Below are 25399 nucleotides of genomic sequence, written 5' to 3' on the forward strand. Positions count from 1 at the left end.
GATTATGGCTTTTGTTATGCAGAACTCTGATTCACAATTTATCGTCTGTTAAGTTTCTTAGCAATACTTATCAGTTAGCAATGCACTATCAATGCTAGAGATTAGAGTCGATTTTATGTGAGTACTTGATTAGAACATGTAAAGTGTTAAATATAAGCACAAACTAGCAGCATACGTCTGATACAAAAGCACAACTCTACCTAAAGCAACCATGATCTCCAATCCAATCACAAACAATCATACAAACCTCTAAATCAATCAAAAAATATTTGATGGAATCAGTTTAACAACTTCATGGATTCTTCATCTTGATCCTCAGCTTCCTTGCTATTTGTGCTGCTCTAGGATGCACTGGTCCATTAGTAGAATCACTTTGTTCCACTTCTACCCAATTTATAACCTTGAGTAGAAGGGACTGAGGAATTTTTCGAGCATCAGCTTCGACTTTTCCTTTGGATTTCTTCACACCCTTATTATCCATTGTTTTGTCAAGAAATTCCATGAACCAGTTCCCAGCCTCAGTTTCAATCTGCTTCCCTAGTTTAATTGTATTGCTCAGACTGCTGCTACAAGCAGTTGGTTTCTTGTTTTCGTCGTTCTCATTTGTCGAAAGGGCCACTCCTTTTTTGTCTGATCTCATGTGCTTTCCCAAAATAGTCCTCTGATCCATTCTTTCTGGAAATGATGCTATTGATTTGTATAGTGCAGTTCTTCTCTTAGAGGATGCAGTTGTGTCGGAGTCTTGGTTGTGATTCGAGACAGGAGAGTCTTGTTCAGAATGTCGGGCTGCTTTCTTGGTTTGTTCACCATTTGGATTGTAAGATGTCATTTCAGAAGCTGCTTGGAGGGACACCATTTCGGATACGGCTTGCACTATTTGGTTATGGAATTCAAGAAACTGATCAAAACAATTTGCTGGGGAATCTACTTTGGCTGATTTAGTCAACTTTGACAGGTTCCTATAAATTGCGAAAAACAGATCTTAGCTATGAATTTCAAGCAACAACCACATAATTTCTGCGAAACTGAACCATAAACAAACATAATCTGAAATTTATATCCAGTTATTCGTATACCTGAGAGATCGAACAAGATTTTCAGTGGCAGAGGCATCTCTTAAAGCTTGAAGGGCAATCTTTTGTGCTGTTTCCCTTTGTTGTACAGCTTCCTGTGTAACATAATCATACGAAACAATAAGAATCAAACAATAAAATTGCTTATAAGAAAACACATAAGACTAATATCAGGAAATGAATAAACTGAATTACCTTGCCTAGTGTACTGAGCTTTCCTGGTAAATTTATCGACGAACTGCTGTCAACTGGTTCTGAATCAACACACTGAGACTGTGTTTCTGAAACCAATTTTACGTTTGATTGTTGCTGTGCATTGGCAGCTACATTTTCTGCGGCTACTGTTCTGGAACTGCGTAAGCTCGGGGGTGGTGTCAAACTTTTCTTTTCCTAGACATTGTAAAATCAACAACATCAAACAAAACCAGTCTATACAATATGCTTATGCAAAGACATTGTAAAAATTAAACATACAATTTTTCTACGAGAGAATTTACTTCGATTAGCTAAAATTTCTGAACAAGATCCTAATGCCTAACAGTAGTCAATTTAGTTACAGCATTCAGAATTGAGCAATGATAAATACAGTGATCGTATTATAAGCAAAGGGGAGAATGTACCTACAGCTGAGTTGAAGGGGCTTTTCGGGATCCTTTGTTCTCTATCACAAACACTTTTACTCCTAGGAAACTTCAAACTAGAAGGCGTAAAACAGCTTCTTCTCAACATTGGACTTTCCTTTTCCCCTTTTGCATCCACCATTTTCGACAAAACCCCAGCACCAACTGAAGCTCTGACACCACTACAACTCCCATCTCTCATAACTCTCCCTTTAATCATCGGAGACATTGGAAAATTCCCAGCAAACTTAACAGAATTTTGCCCTTTAACAGGCGTACACTGATCAAAATCCAATGGCACAGGCTTCAAACAAAAAGGCGAAGACACAACAGAATTACCCGAATTCCCATCCTCTTTCCTCTGGCCTGTTCCCCAAGAACTACGTCTAGGGACTGAACTAACTGTATTCACCCTCTTCTCAACTTTCTCCCCTTTTTTCCTCAGCCCCATCAAGGGCTCAGGAGTCCCCATCAAAGGATGCCTCCCAGGAAGCGGTTTAGCCCCTTTAGCCACCGGAACAGGCGATCCGGGCTCCAATCTATCGACATAAATGAACTGCCCAAGCTGCATTTTATCACTCAACACAAGATCATCTTGCTCAAAAGGCAAACTCACATAAATCGAATGCGAAGAATCAGAGACCTTAATGTAAAACCCCTGCTTAGGCCACAAATCCTTCTCATCAAGATCAGCTGGAACAATGTCAGTGACTTGTAATAATGAGCTCCTATGCTCACTAGTAGGCTTTGTCCCCATGTTCATTCCATCTATCAGCTTCAGCAAAATCCCAGGTGCTAATTGTGCCATGGCCTTAAAAAAATCGAAAAATTCAAGAATATCAAAATGGCCTTAACAAAAAATTAAGAAAATCAAGAAAATAAATTCTGGGTATTGTGAAAATCAAGAAAATAGGAGATGGGTATTGAGAAAGATTGATTGAGAAAGAGAGATGAGAGTGTATTTGATGAAGGGGGGTTTAAGTGGTTGATAATGGAGGGTTTGGTAACGGTAAGTAGAGGGGGTGAAATGGGGGCCACAAATTTAAAAAATTGAGTAGATAGGAACGTTGTGCCAACGGTCGAAAATTGAGGACTCTATACTAGAGCTAGGGCGTCACGGTGTCACATCATATGATACAACGAAATTTTTTGTTCGGATTCAGAAATATATTAATATTTAATATATTAAATAATATAGATTGAAACTCAATATTTTTTTTTCCCCCTTCTTCTGTAGAGTTTAGAAAATTAGAACTGAATCAGTGGACTGAACTTGCAGAGTTTGATTCGATGATTCGACTTTTTGATTCGATTTAAGTTGTACAGTAAATGTGACATGGTGAAAATGATTATTAAAATTCCGCTCCCGAATACATTACTTGTGAAGAGAGTTATTCTGAGTATTATTTAAGACGGGCTTTTAAAGATTTTTGTACCGAGTGTTGTTGTCTCACGGAACGAATCATGGGATTTGTGGGCAACTCATTCATTGTGGGCTTGTGGCAGCTAATTTGAGTCTCGTTTTACTTATTTTTCATAAATAAGTTAATTATTAAAAAAATATTTATTTCTGAAAATTTCTTTTTTTTTTTAATTTTTATCTAGCCACTGATAACGAACTCGAACAGAGCAATGACATTAGTTTAGAAGAATGAGTTTCATTTTTTTTGTTTTTTTGAAGCATGAGTTTCATTTTATTAAAAACCATATAAGAATTACGCTGCACATTTCCAAATATATTTATCGAATTTTATTTAAAATATGTATACGGAAACAGTAAATTCTAAAACGCCAAATATTAAAATTTCCAAAAGTAAAATATAAGATGAAAATAATGAATTATCAAAAACAACAATACTTTTTCACGGAGTATAAGCTAGTTTTATAAGTTCCGAATTTATTTTCTTTGGACCAAGTCCAACTACAAATCCAGTTTCTTATTATCGAATCAAGCTGAACTCTATTTATCAGAGTTTATCACGTTCGAATCCATGATTCTTATTGAATTGTTTTGTCAGTATACAGCTCTACAGACTGATCTTTCCCATACTACAGTATAAGAGAGAACCAGCAGGCTTTCTGAGATTCCAGAAAAGACAACAGTGTAATTGTTTTGAAGCTTTTGTAGAATTTGGAATGATTTCAACCTCTGATTAAGCAAAATACCTGCAGTAGTTTCAACTGGAAATGAGTTTGGTAAAAACCTCGCGGTTTTTATGACCTTAATTTTCGTCTTTCAGTTTCATTTGATTCAACTGAGCACGACACAAACAAGAAAAACAATGTTCTGAATGTGTGAAGCATCAGTTGGAGATTCAGTTAATCTTGAAACTCATGTGCCACATTTCATGCCTTAAATTAGACTCATGCTTCGTAGATGAGAACTCGTGTTATTGCTGATCTTTCGTCTAAAATTGGCCAAACCAGAATTTGAGTTCATCTGTAGATTAGGAGCTTAAGTATGAATCAGTAGATTACACTATCTTCAAAGAAAGAACGCGATCTCTGACATTAACATTCAACTGTAATACACAATGCACAATACATAATTGACTCAATAACGAAGATACTTAGTAAAGTAGCTAAAGTTGAACTCAGTTTTACATTCTGCATCAAACCAGTGGTTCATTTATGCATACACGAACGAATAAATAACTGAAATCTTAATCAGAAACGGTCCAGTTCATGTCATTCTCAAATATCCAATGGCACACCTCGATTTTACCAGGACCTGAACCTAATGCCACGAAAGCTCCATGACTCGCACTCCAGTCAGACGTATCAACATGGCAAATGGCTATACCGTGGTTGATCTTGGCCTTTGATTTGGAATCCAGAATATCCGCTTCATAAACACGAACTTTAGGAACCGAGTGACAGTAATAAACAAGATAAGGAAACAAGCTTTGATGACACGAGACCGCTTTGGTGATTCTACCACCATTGATTCCTTTCACTTCTCCAATCAGAATATCTTCTTTCGACCCATTTGTGTTCTTAGTTGTCCGAACAACAACATTCTGGCCTAAAACCGAGTTTGCAAAATCCAGCATATCCTCCACAGAATTGACACATTTTTTTGTCTCACCGCGACTAGGAGCCCTTTCACACTCACTCAACGTATCTGTCAGAATTGCAGCCATGCTGGAGTTCTCGCTAGCATGAAAAATTGTCTTCAGCTCATCGACCTTAGCACTCATAAATGGCAACCTAGACGACAAAACCCGAGGCAAAAACGCCCTTTTAGGCATCTTATCCCTGATATCCGGCATTGGCATCACATTTCCACTCTTCAACATCTCCTCTCTGAAAAATTTACCCGGCTCAACCCACTTATTCACCGCCCCCTCTAGCGAATTGTTCGTCTTATACATAGAAAACGACGCAGCACTCTTATTCGCGTAATCCTTAAACGTATTATTAAGGCCATAGCCCTTAAATTCAATATCCGAAAACGACCCTTTTTTGCTATATCCAGTAAAACTATCCGATCCAACGTTAGAAGAATTCCCATAATTCGCAAAACTAGCATTAGCCGCATTCGAATGTTTACCATACGATCGAAACGTATCATCACCAACATTCGCTTGATCTCTATAATTCGCGAAACTCTCAGCACCTGCATTGCCAGCATCTCCGTAACTTCTAAAATTATTTTCCGGAACATTTCCATTTCCTCCGTAAGAAGTAAAATTATTCTGCCCTGCATTAGCATTCTGCCCGTACCCCGAAAAACTCGATCCAATCGTATTCGAGTCCTCACCGTAGCTAATAAAATTATTCGGCTGTCCATTTCCATCGCGCCCGTAGCTAGCGAAGGACTCGACTCCAGAGTTTGCTGATTCTGTGTACGACGAAAAAGTCTGCGACTGGCCATTACTCTGAGCCGAATACGAGTTAAAATTTAAATTCGGAACATTCGTCTCTTTGTTGTAATTATCAAAGCCTGTTGCGCCACCTGTTGATCCCGCGGCATAGGTATGAAACCTCTGATCCGCAACATTAGTGTCAGGTGCATAATTTGCGAAATTAGTGTCGTGTCCGACCGAGTCACGTCCGTACCTCCGGAAAGTATTGATTGGAAGATTTTCACCGTCGGAATAATTTTTGAACGAGTCCGCATTTCCCACCGAACCATAATTGGTGAAATTTTTGCCAACGTAGGACGTGAAATTGGCATTTTCCCTGTGTTTTTCTAGACTGCTCGACACGTCCGGGAAGCAAAAGAGTTTCGCGGAAGAACAAAAAGAAGATAAATGCGAGGACAGGGTGTTCTGATCAGCGAGTTTCACGAAACTCGCTGATTCAGTCGCTGTCAGTGGCGACGCCTTGTCCAGCAAAAAAGACGGGAACTCGGACTTAGATGTCACACATTTTTTCCAGTATCGTATCAGATACGCCTTCGGTGTAAATGGATTTATTTTTGCTGACGAATCATCGAGTTTTCGAGCAGCTCCGTTAGCAAGTACCTGATCCAAAAAAAAAATAATATAAATTTACGTCAAGAGAAATGGTACAAAATAAGATTTTTTATAAACGACTGACACGAGAGACTTATATAGCCAACATCGAAAGAAAATACGAGAAAATGAGTACATTAACCGAATACGAGCAATGGAGTGAATTACATTGAAGGATGGGAGGAGGAATAAGGAGATGAGGAGGAAGAGAGGATTGATATGAAGCCTTAGGTGATGCATGTTTTTTGGTGGAGACAAGTGATGAGTTCTTTCCAGTTGAGTAGGAGTAGGAGTGAGCTTTATAGTGAAATTTTTTGAGAAAAATGTGATATTTATTTAAAATCTATTTTATTATTTAATGTGTTTTTACATTTTAAGACTCATCTTTAGTACTTCTGAGACGTATTTGCTTTAACTTTTTCATCATTTTGCGTTGCTCCCCTTTGTTTATTTTTAGTTTCTTGACTTATTTTTCTTTTACTTTTTCTCTGTTTACTTGGTCGGTAAAGAGGCAGTTTCTGGAGCCGTTTGGCTCAACGATTTTTCTTAATCTGGAATATTCTGTGCTGAAAATATTAATTACTTTATATATTATTGATTTTTTAGTTAAACTAGTAATTACTAAAAGTTAAAGAATAAATATTTTTTCAGGAATTCTGACCTTTTCTCTCGAGGACATGCATGTGTTATGCGTAGAGTTTGGACCGAAAATATATGCAATAAAATCTCGGTAATATCATCAGGATCGAGTAAAAATAGAATTATAAATAATTTATTTTAAATAAAACTTATTTTGTATACATAATATTTAGTAAATTATACATAATATTAAGTACCACTACAACAAATAACCTTTTTTACGATAAAATTATTGAATAATTTACAATAAAATTATTGAATGCATCAAACTTACGACGGAATAATCTTGATATATGCAATTATGCATGCAAATAAAAGTAAAAACTGTAAATAATTTTTCAGCCTGCTTTCGAGTTTATACGAAAATTTACTTTATCATCATTGTAAAATCATTGATTACCTACAAAACCCAAACACTTTGATGCATGAGATTTCACCCCAGATAATGCCAAGGTTAAACGAGGAATAACGAAATGAAAGAAAAGATACAGCGATGTGATTTGAAGTATCGCCATACTACTAACGTCTGCAAACAGCAGATGCATTTAAAAGCAATAAATCAGCTGTTTTACATTATACATTTATTTCCCTCCATCTGATTTGATATTCACCAACATTACAATTAAAAACACATTCGTTGGTGAGCACAATCCGATAGTTTTAAGCGGCAGTAAGTTTATCCTCACTCGGATTCGACTCTGACTTAGAACATATACTCATTTATAAAATGTGTAAGTCTAAACTCACGATCAGATAGTTCAGATTTATCCTCACTCGGATTCGACTCTGACTTAGAACATATACTCATTTATAAAGTGTATAAGTCTAAACTTCTTGACATGTTTGAGATAAAATTAACATCACTTGAAAATGACCCGGAGTCCCGGAGCTTAATAATACGAAATAAAAAGTTATCGTCATAAATTTAGATATTCAATATTCAATTTTATGTATTTTTTGTTTACGAAGAAGTAATTTTTGTTTAATTTAAATGATCCATTTATAAGTACGAATTCACTTTGTATTTACCACCTCTTACGACCCCATCTTTTATCAAGTTATTTTTTTTCATTTAATTGTTATATAAGCAAAAAATATTATAAATTTAAAATCGATATGCCACTCTTCCATTTCATCGAAACTGAAAGTAATTTTTCCAGATGAAAAAACATTGAAACCTGAGGCTGAGCATACATATAATTAACTATTAAAGTGAGAATTTATTTTAAAGCAACTATTAAAGCTAGCATTAAGTTCCACATGTCCACTCTTCTGTTTTAAGAAAATTGTTTCAGCTACTTTCTGAGCGACATATAATGCACCTTGTACAAAAACAGAATCTTGCAGAAAATTCAAGTTAATTTTGACTCCACTTTACCCACCCCTCGTCAACTTTACGTAAATATACATGCACAAAAACATTGCACATAATTGCTAATTGCTTGCTCTCGGCATCGGTGCTTAATCATCGCAAAATTTTGAATTGATCTTCTATTAAGTTTTTGGAGGAGAGGACTGCTGCATGCACAAAATTGACGAGAGATTGGATTATAAGATAACATGATAATCGAGATTTGATATTTTAGTCGGTACTATTAATGCATGCATATAATAATGTGTGTTTCAATCAAAACTTAACACATATCATCTTTTGCTGCTGACCCGACTGGAAATCTCAGTTGACATAAGTCTGTGTCTGAGAAACAAGGTAATGAATGCCCATGACTTGCGTATGCTGCATATAAAGAGCGTTGGATGGGCATCACAATAAATATGTAGCACTATTAAGTTTGTGGAGCATGGCGAGAAACGAATTGTACCGATTACATATTGTTTGACCTCTTTTAGGTAAGTTCACTCTTGAAAGTTGCTTGTACCAAAGGGATCGATGTTTAGCTTCACTAGCTAGTTTACATCCCCTCAGTAATGGTCTACTTACTGAGAAGTCATGGACTCGGTGACGGAACCGGCATTAATATCAACTATACATAATTTTCGAGACAACTAGTTTTTACATCCGAACCAGAACTTAGAATAATTTTTCAAATACATTTAGTGAAAAGTTATGATTTGGATTTTTTTATTAAATTATGGATTCAGTCGAGACTGGAGTCTTCACTGGCCTCGTCTTCATGCAATTGCATGAACAATCTCCTAGCAATAAATTTCCATTAGAACATTACTATATGTAACATTTTGATTTGTTATGCACAGTTACGGAAATTTAAATACTAAAACATAATTTCCATCGAAACTTTAATTTCTCTACTCGATTGCAAGATAATGAACTCGGATAACAGGAACCGATTTCACTGCCGGGGTCCTGAAAATTCAAGCACATTAATACTGGTGGTCACAGAAGTATCATATATTTGGCAAGACCCTTGGACTCAGCAGCTGGTGAGTAAACTTAAAAGGCAAACTTATGTAATGAAAGCAATTGCAGAGCAGCAGGCATGGTGTGTTGAGCTAGTGAGTGTTCACTGCTCAGTGCCTGTATTAAAGATCTGTTTTCTGGTGCATGTTTGCCAAATCCTTTTGACCTTCAGTAGTGGAATATAATTCGGTTTTGTTGATTGTTCGTTTGATCATTCCTTGATTCTAATTGTGGGCTATGTATTTCACATGCTCTGTATAGCTATCGTTTGGCTCAATGCATAATTATCCACCTACCACATGCATGGATGTTTTTGATCAAGGATTTGAAGGGTGAATCTTCTTTTTCAAAAATTAGTCGGATGGTCTTATCACTATTTCGTAACCAATTTTCATATGTAAAAATTTAATTCTCATTTTCTCTCGCATATTGTCTGTCGAAAATTAGTCGATAGAATAATTTCATGTCATTGTCTCGTAACTTGTTTTCAGATGATAAATTAGACTGTAGATTCTTATTTTCTTTCACATTTTGTCTTTGAAAATTAGTCAGTTCAATAGTCAAGTCATTATCGAAAGTTGGTCGATTGAATAATCATGTCACTGTGTCGTAACCTGTTTTCAAATGATAAATAGTAAATTTTCATTTTCTTTCGCATGTTGTCTTCAAAAATTAGTCAAGTTAGAATAATCAAGCTAGTACCTTATAATTTTTTTTCAAATGATAAATTAGTCGGTAGAAGATTTGTGTCGGTAATATTATCTCTTTTGAATCATAGCTTCTATTCCTTAATATGTTTTCAATATCGAATCTCATTTTCCATCACATGACCGCATGCAATCAAATTTGCTTGGTTGTTTTTATATAATCCACTTTTACCAAAACTGGCAGAAATAGCACGAATGATTTAGAACGAAGAAAGAAAAGAAAATTGGTGGCCTGTTTTAAAAGCTGATTCTGCACGTAAGGTGGAAAATAGTTACATTTCGAAATCAAATTTCCATAATAACGAACCTGAAAATTGAATGTATACGAACATATGGTCGCCTTTTTCTTTCTTACCGAAAAAAAATTAAAGTATCACATGGAGTATTACTTTCGGAGTTTGATATACAGCTAGAGCTGTCCAAGATAGCATCAGTATATACTTGTGCATAACATGAAAAATCTGCATAATAGTACATTAGTCATATAATATTCTCGAATGTGATTGGATAGCTAAAATAATGAGTCTATCCTCTTTTATTATGGGGATATTAATTTGTAAGGCGTATAAATCATTTGTATGATATTATCCGTTTTGGACTTAATTTACCCATCAACAAACCGCCTCGTATTATTAATATTATCTAACCATTTACATTTTAGCTATCTACCACCCACAACTCCACAACCGATGTGGAAAAACTTCTAATAATAATAAGAAGAGTTGGAACTTATGAATTTGTTACTGGTCGCCGGTCGGGAGAGTTTTATCGGACATAGATATTTAATAAATTTACAGACACACTCAATGTGTGAAGTTTGAAAAAGTAGACCATTATTTATATAAATTTCTGCTTTTTAATGATCAATTTACAAATTATTTATCACTTGTCGGTATGGGGAGAACTATTTGAAGAAGACAAAAACAAGAAAGTCGTTAGCATTGTAGAGACCACAAGGATCCTATATTCAGAAGAAGCATAGATTTCAAATTCTGACATGTTCGCACATTTGAATGAAGTTGGATAATAGACATTGTGTATATGATTTCTTTTACGAAAAAAATTAAGTAAATTAAAACATAATCATGAGCCATGATCGATTCGCATCAGTCCAGTTGTTTGCATTACGTAGAAGAAATAATTTGAAGAACAGAAGCCTGGAAATTTTACTTTGGGGCAGTTTGAGTGAGCTTAAAATAAGTGCTTCTTGCTTAAAATAAATAAGTGAAATAGAAGTTAGAAGCAAGATAAGACTTATAAGTTATTAAAGTGTTTGGGAAACAAGTCGAAACCCTGAAACAAAAACTAGCATTCCTAGCTTTTTATAAGTGTTTCTTGACTTATTACACAAACGGTACGAATAAATGCTCCTAACTTATAATCCCAGAAGTTGGACTTATAAGTGTTAAACAAACACCCACTTTATGATACCTAAACTTACTCACGCAGTCATCTTATCAACAATAAGATTTGAACTATTGACATCTCGTAAAGGAAGCGAGCGAGATTACAATGGTTCTGAGCACATCTCGGCTCCATTTGACTAGGGACAGGGAGTACACTGGACACACTCGAAGGAAATGATGAGAAAAACAGAGATGAAAATGTGGAACCATTGCTTCTTTTCCTCTATCAAACTTAAGTGGTGCGAGTGAGCTGCAGCCTGCAAAGCGAGCTTGAATTTTATATAAATTTCTGCATTTGAAAGATCAATTTACAAATTATTTATCACTTGTCGGCATGGGGAGAACTATTTGAAGAAGACAAAAATAAGAAAGTTTTTAGCATTATAAAGACAATATAGATTTCAAATTCTGACATGTTCGCACATTTGAATGAAGGTGGATAATGGGCATTGTGTATATGATTTCTTTTACGAAAAAAATTAAGTGAATTAAAACATATATATAATCATGAGTCATGTGATCCATTCGCATCAGTCCAGTTGTTTGCATTACGTAGAAGAAATAATTTGAAGAACAGAAGCCTGTAAATTTTACTTTTTTAATAATTAAACACATTGATGCACTCATTTTGATAAGATTTCAACTATCGACATCTCGTAAAGAAAGCGAGAGAAATATTCAGCTCGTTTAGTGAGTTTACGATTTATGACTTACCGTGACTTATGATAAGTTGACAGTTTAAAATGTCTGTTTGGCTAATTTTAACTTAATAATGACTTATGAGTCATTAAAAATATAATAATAAAAATAAAAGTGATTTATGAGTAATTTATGACTTGAGAATAACTTTTATCAAACAAAAGTTCAAAAAAAATTAGTCACTAAAAAATATACCTCGAACTAACTTATTTGTAACTTTAAACCGACTTATACCTTATTACACAAACAAATATTTTCCAGTTTAAAACCAGAGATGACTTAAAATCCGGGTTTGAAGCCCAGACAAACAAGCTCGTTATCTTTGTGAAATACAGAGGTTCTGAGCACGGCTCCATTTAACTACTACGGCCAGGGACGTACACTGGACACACTCGAAGAAAATGATGAGGAGAACAGAGATGAAAATGTGGAGCCACTGTTTCTTTTCCTCCAGCAAACTAAGTGGTGCGAGTGAGCTGCAGCCTGCAAAGTGAGCAGGAATTTAACATTTACAGAACTCACAGTAGGTCATCTGGAATACAATGATGTAGTTTATTTTTAGTGTTATCTACAGGCAACAAGTTCATTACATCATTATAAGAAAATTGATTTTCAAGATGCTCACTTTTTGGATAGATAACAGATTTATATTGCCTACGATCTTATTAATATATGCATAAAAATCATCATTTTAAATACAAATTATTAATATGTGTTGTTCATGAACACCAACTAGAAAAATTTTAAAAAAAATTGACATTCATTGTTGATTCATTTATTGTCTAAATATTTTATATGTCGATTTGTTGGTGTCGATTGATCAACTTATTTTTTACTACATATAATAACATATTGTTGTGAGTTGTGACATATTTCCTATCGATTCGTGATAGAACATAATGAGATGAGATCTATTCTATCATGTTAATGTTAGTAGGGTGTTTGACTATAGAAAAAGTATTTTTGAATTCAGTACAATGTAATAAAAGAGAGAAGAATAAAAGAGTATGAAATTCGATTAACGAGAATAGAAAGCACAAACGCTTCATATTTAGATTAGCAAATTATTATATGGAAAGAGAATCTCATCGATGGAATGATGGCACAAACGCTTCATATTTAGATTAGCAAATTATTATATGGAAAGAGAATCTCATCGGTACATATATCATTTCCACAGAAAAAATATACTTCTAATTCACTGAGTTCTATATTGCTGAACAATAAAAAGGAATGAAACTACCACCAATGAAAAACTAAAGACAAAACTTATTATTTAATTTGAGAATTCGGCGAGGATGTCTAGATACGAATTGAGGACGCTACAAAACCGAAGTTGTTAATTGTCCAAAATAATTGTTATTCCCTTATTTTAACTCAACTTTATAAGAAAAATTACATGATGAAATCATTTTTCCATGCATCAATTGAGAACAACCATGAACTGGGCTTAATTAGCACAAAAAATGATAAATTGGGCCTCAGTCATTGAGCTAATAAGAAGCCCGTTTATAGTTCCCAAGTGTTCAAGCAGTCTATTCAAGTCGAAAACAACAATGAATTGGGCCAACGCTATAGAGTACTTTGTTCCCCAGCCCATTCAGATTTAAGCTAAAGAAACAATTTAATTCGGCTTATACACCATATCATGGGTTTGAAACATGAGTTTACAGTAAAAAAAATCAACTAAACACCATACAGTATATTAGTTTGGAATGAACACAACTTATCAAATTTTTTTAAATCAAATCGGGGTGAGCAAGAGTCGATCCCAGATATCCCGGAACAACAGAGAATAAACCGATCACTTGGGTTATCCAACTTCTGTGCGTTTTATTAGTTCAAGTTCGTATAAGACTTTTGATGCGATGGCCGATGAGTACATACTACAGGTTCTTAAAACATCTTTTGTTCTGTGCTGTGAGGGTCTTGAAAATTGAAATCATGAAAAGACAATAAAATGCTGCCAATATACCAGATCTTATATATTCCAAGGGCAAAAGTATCACATAATTCCGATGAAACAAAACGTCTGACCTTATTTTTGTATAACATGACCAGTAAAGAAAATTTTCACAAAAGAACTAAAAGTGCTCAGATAGTGATCGACGATGTAAGGCTAAAATCAAGATTCCAGAGCTCGAAAGACCCCTGAACAAAATCATAGTGTCCTCCTTTCAGCGATAGAGTGTTCTTCGCCACAGCTTCTCTAACAAATGGATATGATAGTAAGTTCGCCAGGGATACATTCACAGCCTCCTGCATTATTTTTATTTTTACAGAGAGGTAATTAATGCCTTGAATTATCAAAAGATAAAATGAATACTTTAATGACTGAAAATAAGTAAAACCCAACTATTAAAGTGCTGCAGAAGATTGTTTCCAAACTTCTAGTGAAACTATTAAAGTAACAACAAAAAAACTCACTTTCTCCAAATTTGTGTGCTGATCTGCAAGGGCCAGATGATCCATTTCTGCTTTCACCTTCGCCTTGGCAGGTGCGCATATTTTCACCCAGTCCTCGATGAAATCGCTGACAAAAAAAAAGAGTATCAGCATCGGAACTTGTATGATCTATTGCTCAATTCAGGGCATCCAAATAGTTGAACTTTTTAAGAGAGAAGACCATTTCTGGATGTAAAGGACATGCAGGACGAAACCTTTAATAACATCATGAGGAATCTTGTCGCAGGAGGAATAACTTTTTCTTATGCATATTAGTTTCACGTATGAGCTGATTTCAGATATGCCTCTCTTTTGCAAATCGTTTAAAAAAATTCTCAACCTAATAATAATCTAACCATAAAGACTCTGCTAAAAGACTAAAAAGTACAGGAAAGTTATATACTTTCAGTTTCACCGAGGACTAGCAACTATGATTCCCATCCTTGATTCCCATCATAAGTCGTATAGCTGTTCTAAATGATGACTAGACATCGTGTCACACTACGTTAGATTGCACTCGACTTGCAAAGTTTTAAAACTGAAATCGATTCATGTCTAGCCCTTGTGATGGAATATGTGCAATGACCACCAACACAACAACTTGTTAACAAGAAGTTTAATCATCAAGTAAATATATTGAATAAAGTCGAGGCAAAAGTATCCGTCATCAATATAGTTATGCTCTAAACAGATACTACAGATTGTATGCACAAAGAGAGTCACCTGGCAGTGGTCCCATCATCAGCAAGAGACATAAGACCCTTAATTCCACCACAACAGCTATGTCCAATAACTAAAATATTCTCCACCTGAAAAGGAAACAGTGCTTAATAATTTGGTTGCTTCTTCTGCTTACTACAACTACTAATAAAAGCAACAATAATGGATCAAACACCTAACATGGTTAAACTTTACACTGACATATTAAATCGGGTCTCCAGTTCAATCAGTGGTCAAGCCTGCATAACTTATTAATAAACAGCTTTTGATCTCCATAACTATGGGATCAACTTTGTATTTAGTACTCGATAAAATGATTCTGGTCAGAAAGATGAGAGGTAAGGTAATTTTAATAGAGCTTAGTGTTGAAATATATGAGAATTATGTACGACTAGAACAGGGAATCTGAATATGACTTCTCAACTTGCTGCGTGCCCCTTCTCCACTATAGTCTATAATTTGTTATCAACTCAGAGCAGCAAATCAACCTTAGCCTTATTCAATGATCACCGCAAGGCTATAAAGAATAAAGTATGGTACCACAAGATAAAAATGCTTTATTCACCTTCAAATGAAGTACTGCATATTCGATGGCCGCCCCTGCTCCAGAGTATTTTGTCTGCAGCAAGTCAATTCAAAAAGAGTGTTCAATAAACGCCGAAGAAAAGAGAAAAATTATTTAACAACCAGTCAATCGAACTCATTATCAAGTGGACTTCAAATCTATTAATCTAATAAACTAAACCTTTATCTCTCTTTCTGGTGAAGGTACAGCTACACAGGTTATATGTTCATAACTACCAGCCAACAAAACAAGATCTTAAAATTTTTATGCATGTTAGTGATATACTTGTAAAGTAATTTTGACCCTATATTTTAGGAAGTCTTCAAATTTCCATAGGGCATTATTAATATATTGAACTGCTAAACCATTTGCCATATATAGGATCAACCGACTCCATATGAGTATTAAATAATTGGACCACAACTTAATTTATTCATGAACGAAAGCCAAAAAAGTCTTACTTAAAATAATCACAGGTTTGAGCTTTAGCCAACCTATTCTCCACCGGCCTTATCTCAGGCATTGAGTTAAGTTTCATACTTTCATCAGTTTATCCCCACTTCAACTTCTCTAACTTATACTAATACAATTTTTACTGGACCTTTTTTCGTTAGGTACAAACCTTGTCAAATGGAGGGACCATGTTTGCAATGTTTCGGACTATAAAAGCTTCTCCTGGCTGAAAATTGAGGATATGAGATGGGCAAACTCGAGAGTCTGAGCAGGCAAAGACCAAAAACTGCAGGACATTAGATGCAAAACACACAATTAGGATCGGGAAATCACACTAATACTTCTTGGGCGGCATGTATATTCACTAACCTTGGGGCTCTGCCCTTTGGCAAGCTCACCAAACAGCTCAGGATTCTTCCTGCAAAAAGAGAAAACGGCATGTATCCAATTAAAAGCCTGCCATCAAAGTCACTACATTGCCGTCCATTGTTTTCTTTTTACAAACACAACTGATCAATCAACATTTGTCATAATCGTCATACGCAAGCAATCAACAATTCCATTCATACCAATAACTGTTTGTTTTTAGAACACACCAAAGAATCAAGAATCCGCTTAAAATAAAATCAATCCCCAGATCTATTCTTCAACTAGTCAAAAAAAAATTGTTGTGCTCATCATAATAGTCAAACTTGTTACCCGACAGGTCACTATGCCGCTTACAACAAAGAAATCACCAATGTCATTCCAGTCAAATACATAACACCAACCCCCCAACATATAAAAATGCTGTTGGAATCTTATAACTTGAAGACACAAGTCACACAACAAAATGCAAGAATACAATTCAGAATTCTACTTTAGCACTTTAGTCCTTACATGATAAAATAATTATACGAACCACAACTTATACAAACACACAGCATATTCAACAATCAACAATACTTCACCAAATTCTACTGTAAAAAATGAATATAAAAAGGTGAAAACTACAGTGTCTTATAAAGCAGATGCATATAAAACCAGAGTACTTATACTTACTCATATTTCTCAGTCTTGAAATGTGTGAACCCGGTCTTAATCTTCTCAACCGGGTTAAACTCAGCTTCCAAATCAGCGGTTAATTGCTTGATCTTAGCGGCGGCAATTCCCCCAAGACCACTCTTTTCACTGCAACACGAATCCCCAGAAAAATCATTTAATCGCAACTTAACTAAAAGTCAGAACATAAGAATAACCGCAAGTTCATTTTAAGTGGTCCTACCCCAAAACATGAAATTTTACAGACTTGGCAGTGCTAATGAAAAATACAGAAAGTTTATTATATCCCTTTGAGAATCCCAATACAAAAATAAAATAATGATTAAAAAATGATAAAATAATGATATAATAGTACCTGAGAAGGTTCTGTAAAGCAGCAATGGCGTCCTCGTATGAGCTTGTCTCCATATCTTCAACCTGCCAATCATCATCACATTCAACACATAAAAAACCCTCCAAACTCATACATACACAAATTTATATATACACATATGATACTGTATTGATTTTTGAACATCAGTCGGGACTGTAACCGAGACTAGCCGGGCATACACATGTGTATGGAAAGGATCAAAGACAGAAAAAACCACCATAAAATGATAAGTGATCAAAAGGGTAACAGTGGAAAGTGGAAACACATATGAATATTCCAGAATTCAATACAGTAACAAATCAAAAAAGCAGCATGAATATACTTATATACACATAAAAACGTGAAGAACAATCAACCTTGGGCATGAAATAAAACATGAAAACATGATCATCATCATGATCACAAGATCTGCGAAATGAAGATTAAACTCCGGGAATTAAGGCCAGAAAAGCCTCCCGGGAGATCAATAGAGATGAACAGTATAATTAAAAGAGATTAATAATTAATTAAAAAAAGATTAATTAGTGAAATAGAAAGAGAGGTATCCCCCACCTGATCCTGTTAGAGAAGAGTGTAGTACAACTTGGCTTTTGTTTAGACTTTAGATGAGTTGTGTTGTTTCTGCTTCTACATGTGTATATATACATACACATGAATGTGAATGGATGATTTACTGTGGTTAATGTAAGAGGTGACATTTGTTTGTGTTGTGAAAGTGGAAAAGTTGGCCCTTCTTCTTGCCGTTTCGTCAATTCCAACGCGTTTTTCGGGCCATATTATTTGTTGTTGGGAGTTTTTTATTTTTTAGTTATATTTTTTATGTTTCTAGCTGGCCATGGTCCGTGTACTGTATAGCTGATCCTGGTTTAAACGTCAAAATCTATATAAATCAATCTGATATTAATTCGATTTAAACTGAAATCAAAATGAGATTTGCGGTTTCAGTTTCAATTTCGGTTTGACTAGTTTAAAAAACCGTGTTTTAAACCAATCCGTTATAAAACCGAAACGCATATTTATACATAGACATATAAATATTTAATATTATATATATACAAAATATTATATTTATATAACTATATTAACTTTTTAATTTATACTTGCCGGGTTGCTGGGTTGTTGTTTCGTTACCTCCTGTCAATACCAAGTACAACTCATATCAATCCAGTAATTCACGACTTTGATTCAAGTTTATGCATTTTATTAAACCAGAGTTTGTATTTTAATTTAATTATGTGAGATTGTGCACTTAATGGGGACAAAATGATAATACTTTATTTTCTAGTATTATTCATGAATCATCGTCTCTGATCATAAGCCTTAGTCATAAACCAATTAATCCTCTTAACCGAACTATCAAAAACCGCACCGCTTGATCCGGGTTAATTGGTTGCGGGTTGGTTTGAAATTTTAAAAAACCGCTAATGTATGGTTTGGTTCCGGTTCCACCTCTAATCCGAATCAAACCAGAACGCGATCACCCCTACTGTATAGCGGTATCATTTGGTCTTGCTATTCCAGACGGTAACAATTATTTTTATTGAAAAATTATAAAACTGTTTGATAAATCTAAAAACAGTTTTGTAATAATTTTAACATAAAATTGTTTTTTAAAATACAGGTTCTCTCATATTTTTATAAAATGTTATTTTTCAATTTTTATGTGAAGTAAATATATATCTCACTATCAAACCTCATCTAAAACGTTATTTTCATATTATAACTCAAAATAAATTACCAAACAACTATCTAATTTATATGAAAACACCTTTTATACTGATACTTTTTCTGGCAAAACAACAACTTTTAGTAGAACTCCTAAATAAACAAATCCTTAGAGCATCTCTAGCAATGTCATAAGAAGGTCACCTAAATCTTTGATAAACAGTCCAATTTCTAAAATATAGGAACGTATTCATTGACAACTCCAACAACAATTTTTATGTTTTCTCTTATTATTACAATATTAAATTCAAAAAATTGTGTAAAAGTTGAGAGTTTGATATATAATTATTGAAAACCGAATGAGTTATAGATCATGGATTACCTATCTACGAGGAATGAAAATGGATAGTACCCGATGGAGAATGAGGAGCGGCCATAGAGCATTGAATTTTTGTTTTGAACGTCATATAATTAATCTGTGGGAAAATGTTATGTGCCTTAAAAGTTATTTCAAAATTTTCTGATAACTGATTTTTTTTGATAAAAAATTTCAGAATATTTAGCATTTTCACAAATCAATACAATAATGCTTGATAAGATGATCCTATCAGAGACCAGCAACGTTGATTAATCCAATTTTCGGATAATTAAAATTTCCTACGTTAAAAACCCTAATTTTCTTTTTCTCTCTTATCTCTAGCCGTCTCCTATTTTCATCTCCGACGGGGCTTCCATCGGTTTCCGGTGGAAAGCCCCAAATCTTTTCGTTTGATTGCTAGTTTTTGATTGTTCATGCTTTTTCATTGAGTTTCTTAATAAATCTCCATCTTCGGGGAAAGTTTTCTTAGATCTATATCACCGAAACTTTTGATTTTCGTTCTTATTCGCTTCCAGAAGCCTTTTTGGATTTGTGAGTGGATCGATTATCTCCTAAGCGTCGTGGTGCGTATCTAATTGTTTTAGTTTGTTTTGATTATAGTTTGATTTCTCTCCCTGGTGAGAGTGTGTGATTTTTCTCTCCTTCTTTTGTGAGAGTGGTTTGGATTCATCGATAAAACCTTTCGGAAATTGCATTTGTGGTCGATAACTCAAACGGAATTTTTGAAAAAGATGGTGAACACAGAGCAAGGATCTATACATGTACCATCGTCAATTTCAACATCGCTTATTTGTCTCATCTTGGGTATGAAGACAGGCATGTTAATTTTTTCTATGTTTGTTCGACTCGATCATTCTTGTAGATGCCGTATGGCCATTATTTATTGAATTATCTCTTTTTCTTCAAAAAAAAATTTCCTACGTTAAAAAAAAAAAAATTTGTTAAGTCGACACGAATTTATGTTAAGATTTATTCCCTTTGAATTCGAAATGACATTTCATGCAAGTCAAAGTTAGTAGTTTATAGAATTGATTAGTTCATTTATTACTTAATACAAAAACACAAAATTGGTGGATATGGAAGGTAAAACTTTTTTCTCTTCCTATTTAAGTTCTACGAATTAGCCACGAAGCTTGTCTTGTGCGTAATTATATTTTAGATAAGTACTTATAACAAATTCAACTCTTAAAATATGATCATATAAAATTTGAAAGAATAATACAGACATAATGCACCTTTCGAGACATTAAAAGGAGACACTTGAATAGTTCATACTTGGTGCTAAACAGTGAGTGAAAAAAAATAAAAAAATAAGAGAATATAAGAGGATGTTAAATTAGTATTTGTCAAATAAACAAATATGTTTATTCTGATTAATTATTCAATAGCAGAACAGAAAACAAGCTAATGAATAAAATCTAAATCAATCTGCTTCCTTTAAGGGGATGTATTCAATTAAGATTTTAGAAGATTTCTTCATTCATATAATTCACATATATTAAGCTCATATTTTAAAATATGTATAACAATCTTAACATATATCGTTAGGATATTAAATTATGATATTAAATTTGATCATATTCAATTGAGATTAATTAAAATACATTTAAATCTGATGGTGTTCTACTCTTGATTTTTTTTGTATTTCGTGAGATGAAGGGTTTTATATTCAAGTGAAATTTCACCCTAATCATAAAAATGCGAGGCATTGTGATTAGATTCTAAAAACTCACACCGCTACATTCTAATCTAGAATTCGTATAAAATCAAAATTAGATATAATTCATTCAAAGCAATACACTTCATAATCCAATATCACAATTCCAATTAAATACACCATTCTAAAATTATCAGACAAAACAAACCAAATATCACATAATTCAAGAACTCCATAACTTAATAAAAAAATTTAATCAAAATATTAATTTATAAGAAAATTAATTAAAATAATATAACTTCAATGTATCACCTCCCGCTATTTCTATTCTGCGGCAGAAGACAATTATCGTGAGGTGGCTCCACGAGCATTACGGGAGGCAATGCCACTTTCGATTAAATTTAGTAAATTCAGTTACAACGCATTAATTTAATCGATACGTCCAAGATAATGGGTGACATACGAATAACAAAATAAAATAAGATAGACATTAGCATTGTTATAAATAGAATAATATAAAATAGAGCTGAATTATTGTAGTTATCTTTAAATAGAGTTCGTCTTATATTTAGTGGCTTCGTGGGGTTGGCACGAATTATGCAAGTCCGTTTACTTTTGCCTATTTTTAGAAACGGGGTGACGTATATGCAATTCTCATCTATATTGTGAAAAATAATTAGTTTTCCAGAGTGGTGTGGTCATGGAGCATGTGTTTTGGTTTGGGGAAATATATAATATTAAATATTTTATGTTAACCGAAAATTGGATAGTCAACAAAATTCCACACCGTTTACTTATTGTTTTGGGTGGACGATTCACTTTGCATCACAAAACGAGAAAGATACTTTAAACGCCTTATAAGCGTAAATAATAATTCATATATTAATTTGCTAATATTTGAAAAAAATTGTGTTGAATTATTAAATCCGGTATACATTTAATTAAGATTTGTATAATGTAATAGACGACATCATCACTATACTTTTATATCCGATCGAAGGTACCCGATCGATGGTACAAAGATATTGAACGAATTAAATTTGGAATGCTATTGGATAACATCATAACTATACTCCAACGAAGGTGCAAAGTCACGGGTAAGATTTCGTAAGTTTTGAAATGTTATAAATGATATCGGAGCTCTACCTAATTGAAGGTGCAAAAATACATATCCAAATTTCATAAATTTGATTATAGACTCGACGAGAGCGTCAAATATATAAGATTTGGGCTGTTATAATTTACGAAACTCTTTTTAATATTTAAGCGAAATTATAAATATATTAAAATTTGTGAATTTATTCATCAGTTAAAGTTAATTATCAGTTAGTTAGTAATAGATTTGAATTTGTTTTTCACTTGATAATAATGCGTTAGAGAGTAATTTTTAGTTGTTAATGGATTGAATTATCGGTTTTGATTAATTGAATTAATTATTTAATATAAAATTGTTTGGCTAATATTTATTTTTATATTTTAATTTTAAAGCACGCAAATAGCAAATCTTTAACCGAAAAAACGCTTCTTATGTAATTTCTCAAAATTAGTTTGTATAATTAAAACTTATTTAATCCATTACCTATCAAATATCAAAATCAAACTATTCAAATATTCAAAACTCTCGCACAGTCCCTTAAAAAAAAAAACTCTCGCATAGTCTAAATCTCTAATTTTTTTTCTCAAATTTCTAACTTACAAAGAAAACCTATATAATCTTAGATATTAAAGGATAGCCGAACTTAAAGTTTGAGATTATATAGGATAAAGTCGTATCAATGACTCGTTCAATACATATACGAATATCATAATTGTTTAGCTATATTAATATGAAAATTCATATGATCTTACTTGGGATTTCACCGAAGCACCACAGCACATCATCATGCACTTCTTCATTTTTCCAACTTGTGTTTAATCTTCTCTTCTCTGGTAAACTTTTTCACCTGTGTGATAAAATTATGGTGCAGGCTCCGCTTAACATAGATGATAACAATCAAATTAGACGTATCCAAATTTCAAAATTAAAAAAAAAAAAAAAAAAATTAGACGTATCCAATAAAATTAGACGTTTCCAATAATACAAAATATATTTTAAATATGATGATATTCATTATAAATTTGGTTGAACGGGTATTTAAGATTTAAATAATAATAATTTTCTCAAAAAAAAGATTTAAATAATAATAATAATAATAATCTAAAATTTGATGCTACCCAATGTTTACTAAATTTATAGGATTTTATAAAATGATTAACTTTGTTAAATATTATTTCCAACGATTTTATTAGATTTACACATAACTTCTTCTTCTTTTATTTTTTTGACAAAATGCATTCATTAACTTTAAAAACCTGAAATTAATTATAATATTTAACATTTATATTTTTTTTACTATCCGGTTCAATTCCAGGATTTTAATTGAGAATTTTAAGAGCATATCTAAGGGAGAGATGGTGAATATCCCAAGTTATAATAGTTAGGCTATATATTTCTAAAGTGTGAATTTATATTATATAAGTTATAATTTTTAAAATAGTTATCCTTCATTACGCATTTCACATTCTTTTTAAGTAATGTGATAAACTATTAATTAAATGATTTATGATTTATATACATACAAAAAATCATGTATAAATGAAATTAGTAACTGAAATAGTAAAATTAGAAGAAAACGAATTGAGAATAATCATCAACACCATACATAAAGCATAATTCACAAACATGCACTTTTATCTAACTACCCGAAAACCCTGAACATTCGTTACTCTAAACCCTTTCTCTATATCACATTGAAGGTTCAAAATTCGCATGAATTCTTTCTTGTCATTCTCCACACAATGACCGGCTCATATTTCTTCACTAACTTATCAAATCCTACACACTAGCGAAATCAGAATCTCAAATAAAACTCAACTCATGCCAATTGTCACTATCTTTTCACTATAACTTCGAAATCTAAAATAAAAATTTTCACTAGTTTTAACATTAGAGTGAGTTTAACTTTTTAAATACTAATTTTTAAATATCTTCCGAGACGAAATTCTATCTAAAACTAGCCCTCTCTGATTCCACCGATAATCACCCTACCCAAACTATCACCGTCTAGAAATTAGAATATGAATATGAATTGTATTTGAAGTTTTCATGCAAAAGTTCATGCAACATGAACACTAAGACAAATATTCGAAGAATAATCCACTTAAAGTCTACAAACAATTAAGCGTTTAGAAGACTAGGACGTACCTTAATTAGTAGACCGTTGAATACAGAAACGGAGTAAAATATAATTTGTTGTGGAGGACCTGTAAAGTGACAATGAAGGAGACACCACAGAGGGAAAAAAAGGGCTTTTCCGAATATAGAATACGTAATTAATATCTGAAAATTGGTAAATTTTTATAAGATTTGTGCGTATAATATATTATATCGGGAGAAGAATTTAGTTACAGAAACAAAAGGAGAGGAATGTAGGGTGGTTATCTAGATTGGATAGAGAAAGCGAAAGGGCAGTTGTGAATGGCCAATGCCACTCGTTGAATTAGTCCCTCGTATCCACATCGCCCATGCCGTTGTGAATTTTAAAAAATAAAAATTACTAAAATTTGAGTGACCCTTTTGTTGATTAAAAATGGAACACACTTTTGAGTTTTGATCACGGTTGGATAGGTCAGTGATAAAGAGCTTATCATCTGTCGTCTCAGGTCCGGGGGTTCCATCCTGGCTCACTCCGAGAGTTTCGTAGAACATATACTCATTTGTAAGGTTATAAGCCATATTTGTCAAAAAAAAATAAATGAAACACACTTTTAAATACGATTTTTCTATGATGCGTCATGAGCACACAATAAGCACAAATTTCTATGCTTTTGATACATTTTTATTGGTTATTTAATTATAAATATGGATGGACCTCTTGCATGCCGACCAATTTCATCAATATAAATCCACCAAACTCATCGAATTTAACGTTTATTGTGTTTCGTTCGACACATATAAGAAAGATTCTTTTCAATAAAGTGAATGAATATAAATTAATATCGAATCGCGTAAAAAAATTGGAATGATTTTGAATAAAATAAATCATTAGGGTCAATCTTGAGTACAACCAGTCAGAAATTT

At 33.4% G+C, this 25399-nt stretch overlaps 3 protein-coding genes across 4 annotated transcripts; all 3 read right to left on the reverse strand.

The window, feature by feature from the left end:
• Positions 1-125: 125 nt before the first annotated feature.
• Positions 126-2670, reverse strand: LOC108200710 (uncharacterized). Its single transcript, XM_017368950.2, has 4 exons — positions 1698-2670; positions 1269-1463; positions 1077-1168; positions 126-959 (listed from the first exon to the last, which is right to left on the reverse strand). The coding sequence occupies exons 1-4, from the start codon at positions 2499-2501 to the stop codon at positions 293-295; spliced, it is 1758 nt and encodes a 585-aa protein (XP_017224439.1). The 5' UTR covers positions 2502-2670; the 3' UTR covers positions 126-292.
• Positions 2671-4177: 1507 nt separating this feature from the next.
• On the reverse strand, positions 4178-6444 carry LOC108200971 (polygalacturonase-1 non-catalytic subunit beta). Its single transcript, XM_017369254.2, has 2 exons — positions 6322-6444; positions 4178-6162 (listed from the first exon to the last, which is right to left on the reverse strand). The coding sequence occupies exons 1-2, from the start codon at positions 6391-6393 to the stop codon at positions 4357-4359; spliced, it is 1878 nt and encodes a 625-aa protein (XP_017224743.1). The 5' UTR covers positions 6394-6444; the 3' UTR covers positions 4178-4356.
• Positions 6445-13942: 7498 nt separating this feature from the next.
• On the reverse strand, positions 13943-24788 carry LOC108203178 (carbonic anhydrase 2). 2 transcript variants are annotated; one of them, XM_017371950.2, is made up of 10 exons: positions 24524-24788; positions 23128-23222; positions 17561-17622; positions 17206-17334; positions 16534-16582; positions 16334-16450; positions 15712-15765; positions 15150-15235; positions 14409-14514; positions 13943-14240 (listed from the first exon to the last, which is right to left on the reverse strand). In XM_017371950.2, exons 2-10 carry the CDS (start codon positions 23173-23175, stop codon positions 14076-14078), a joined length of 816 nt encoding a protein of 271 aa, XP_017227439.1. In that variant the 5' UTR covers positions 23176-23222; positions 24524-24788; the 3' UTR covers positions 13943-14075. The 2 variants fall into 2 exon arrangements, with proteins under 2 accessions (XP_017227439.1, XP_017227443.1); XM_017371954.2 differs by lacking the exons at positions 23128-23222; positions 24524-24788 and adding an exon at positions 18131-18282.
• Positions 24789-25399: the final 611 nt, after the last annotated feature.

Source organism: Daucus carota, chromosome 9 (assembly GCF_001625215.2).
Source record: "Daucus carota subsp. sativus chromosome 9, DH1 v3.0, whole genome shotgun sequence".
Taxonomy (NCBI): domain Eukaryota; kingdom Viridiplantae; phylum Streptophyta; class Magnoliopsida; order Apiales; family Apiaceae; genus Daucus; species Daucus carota.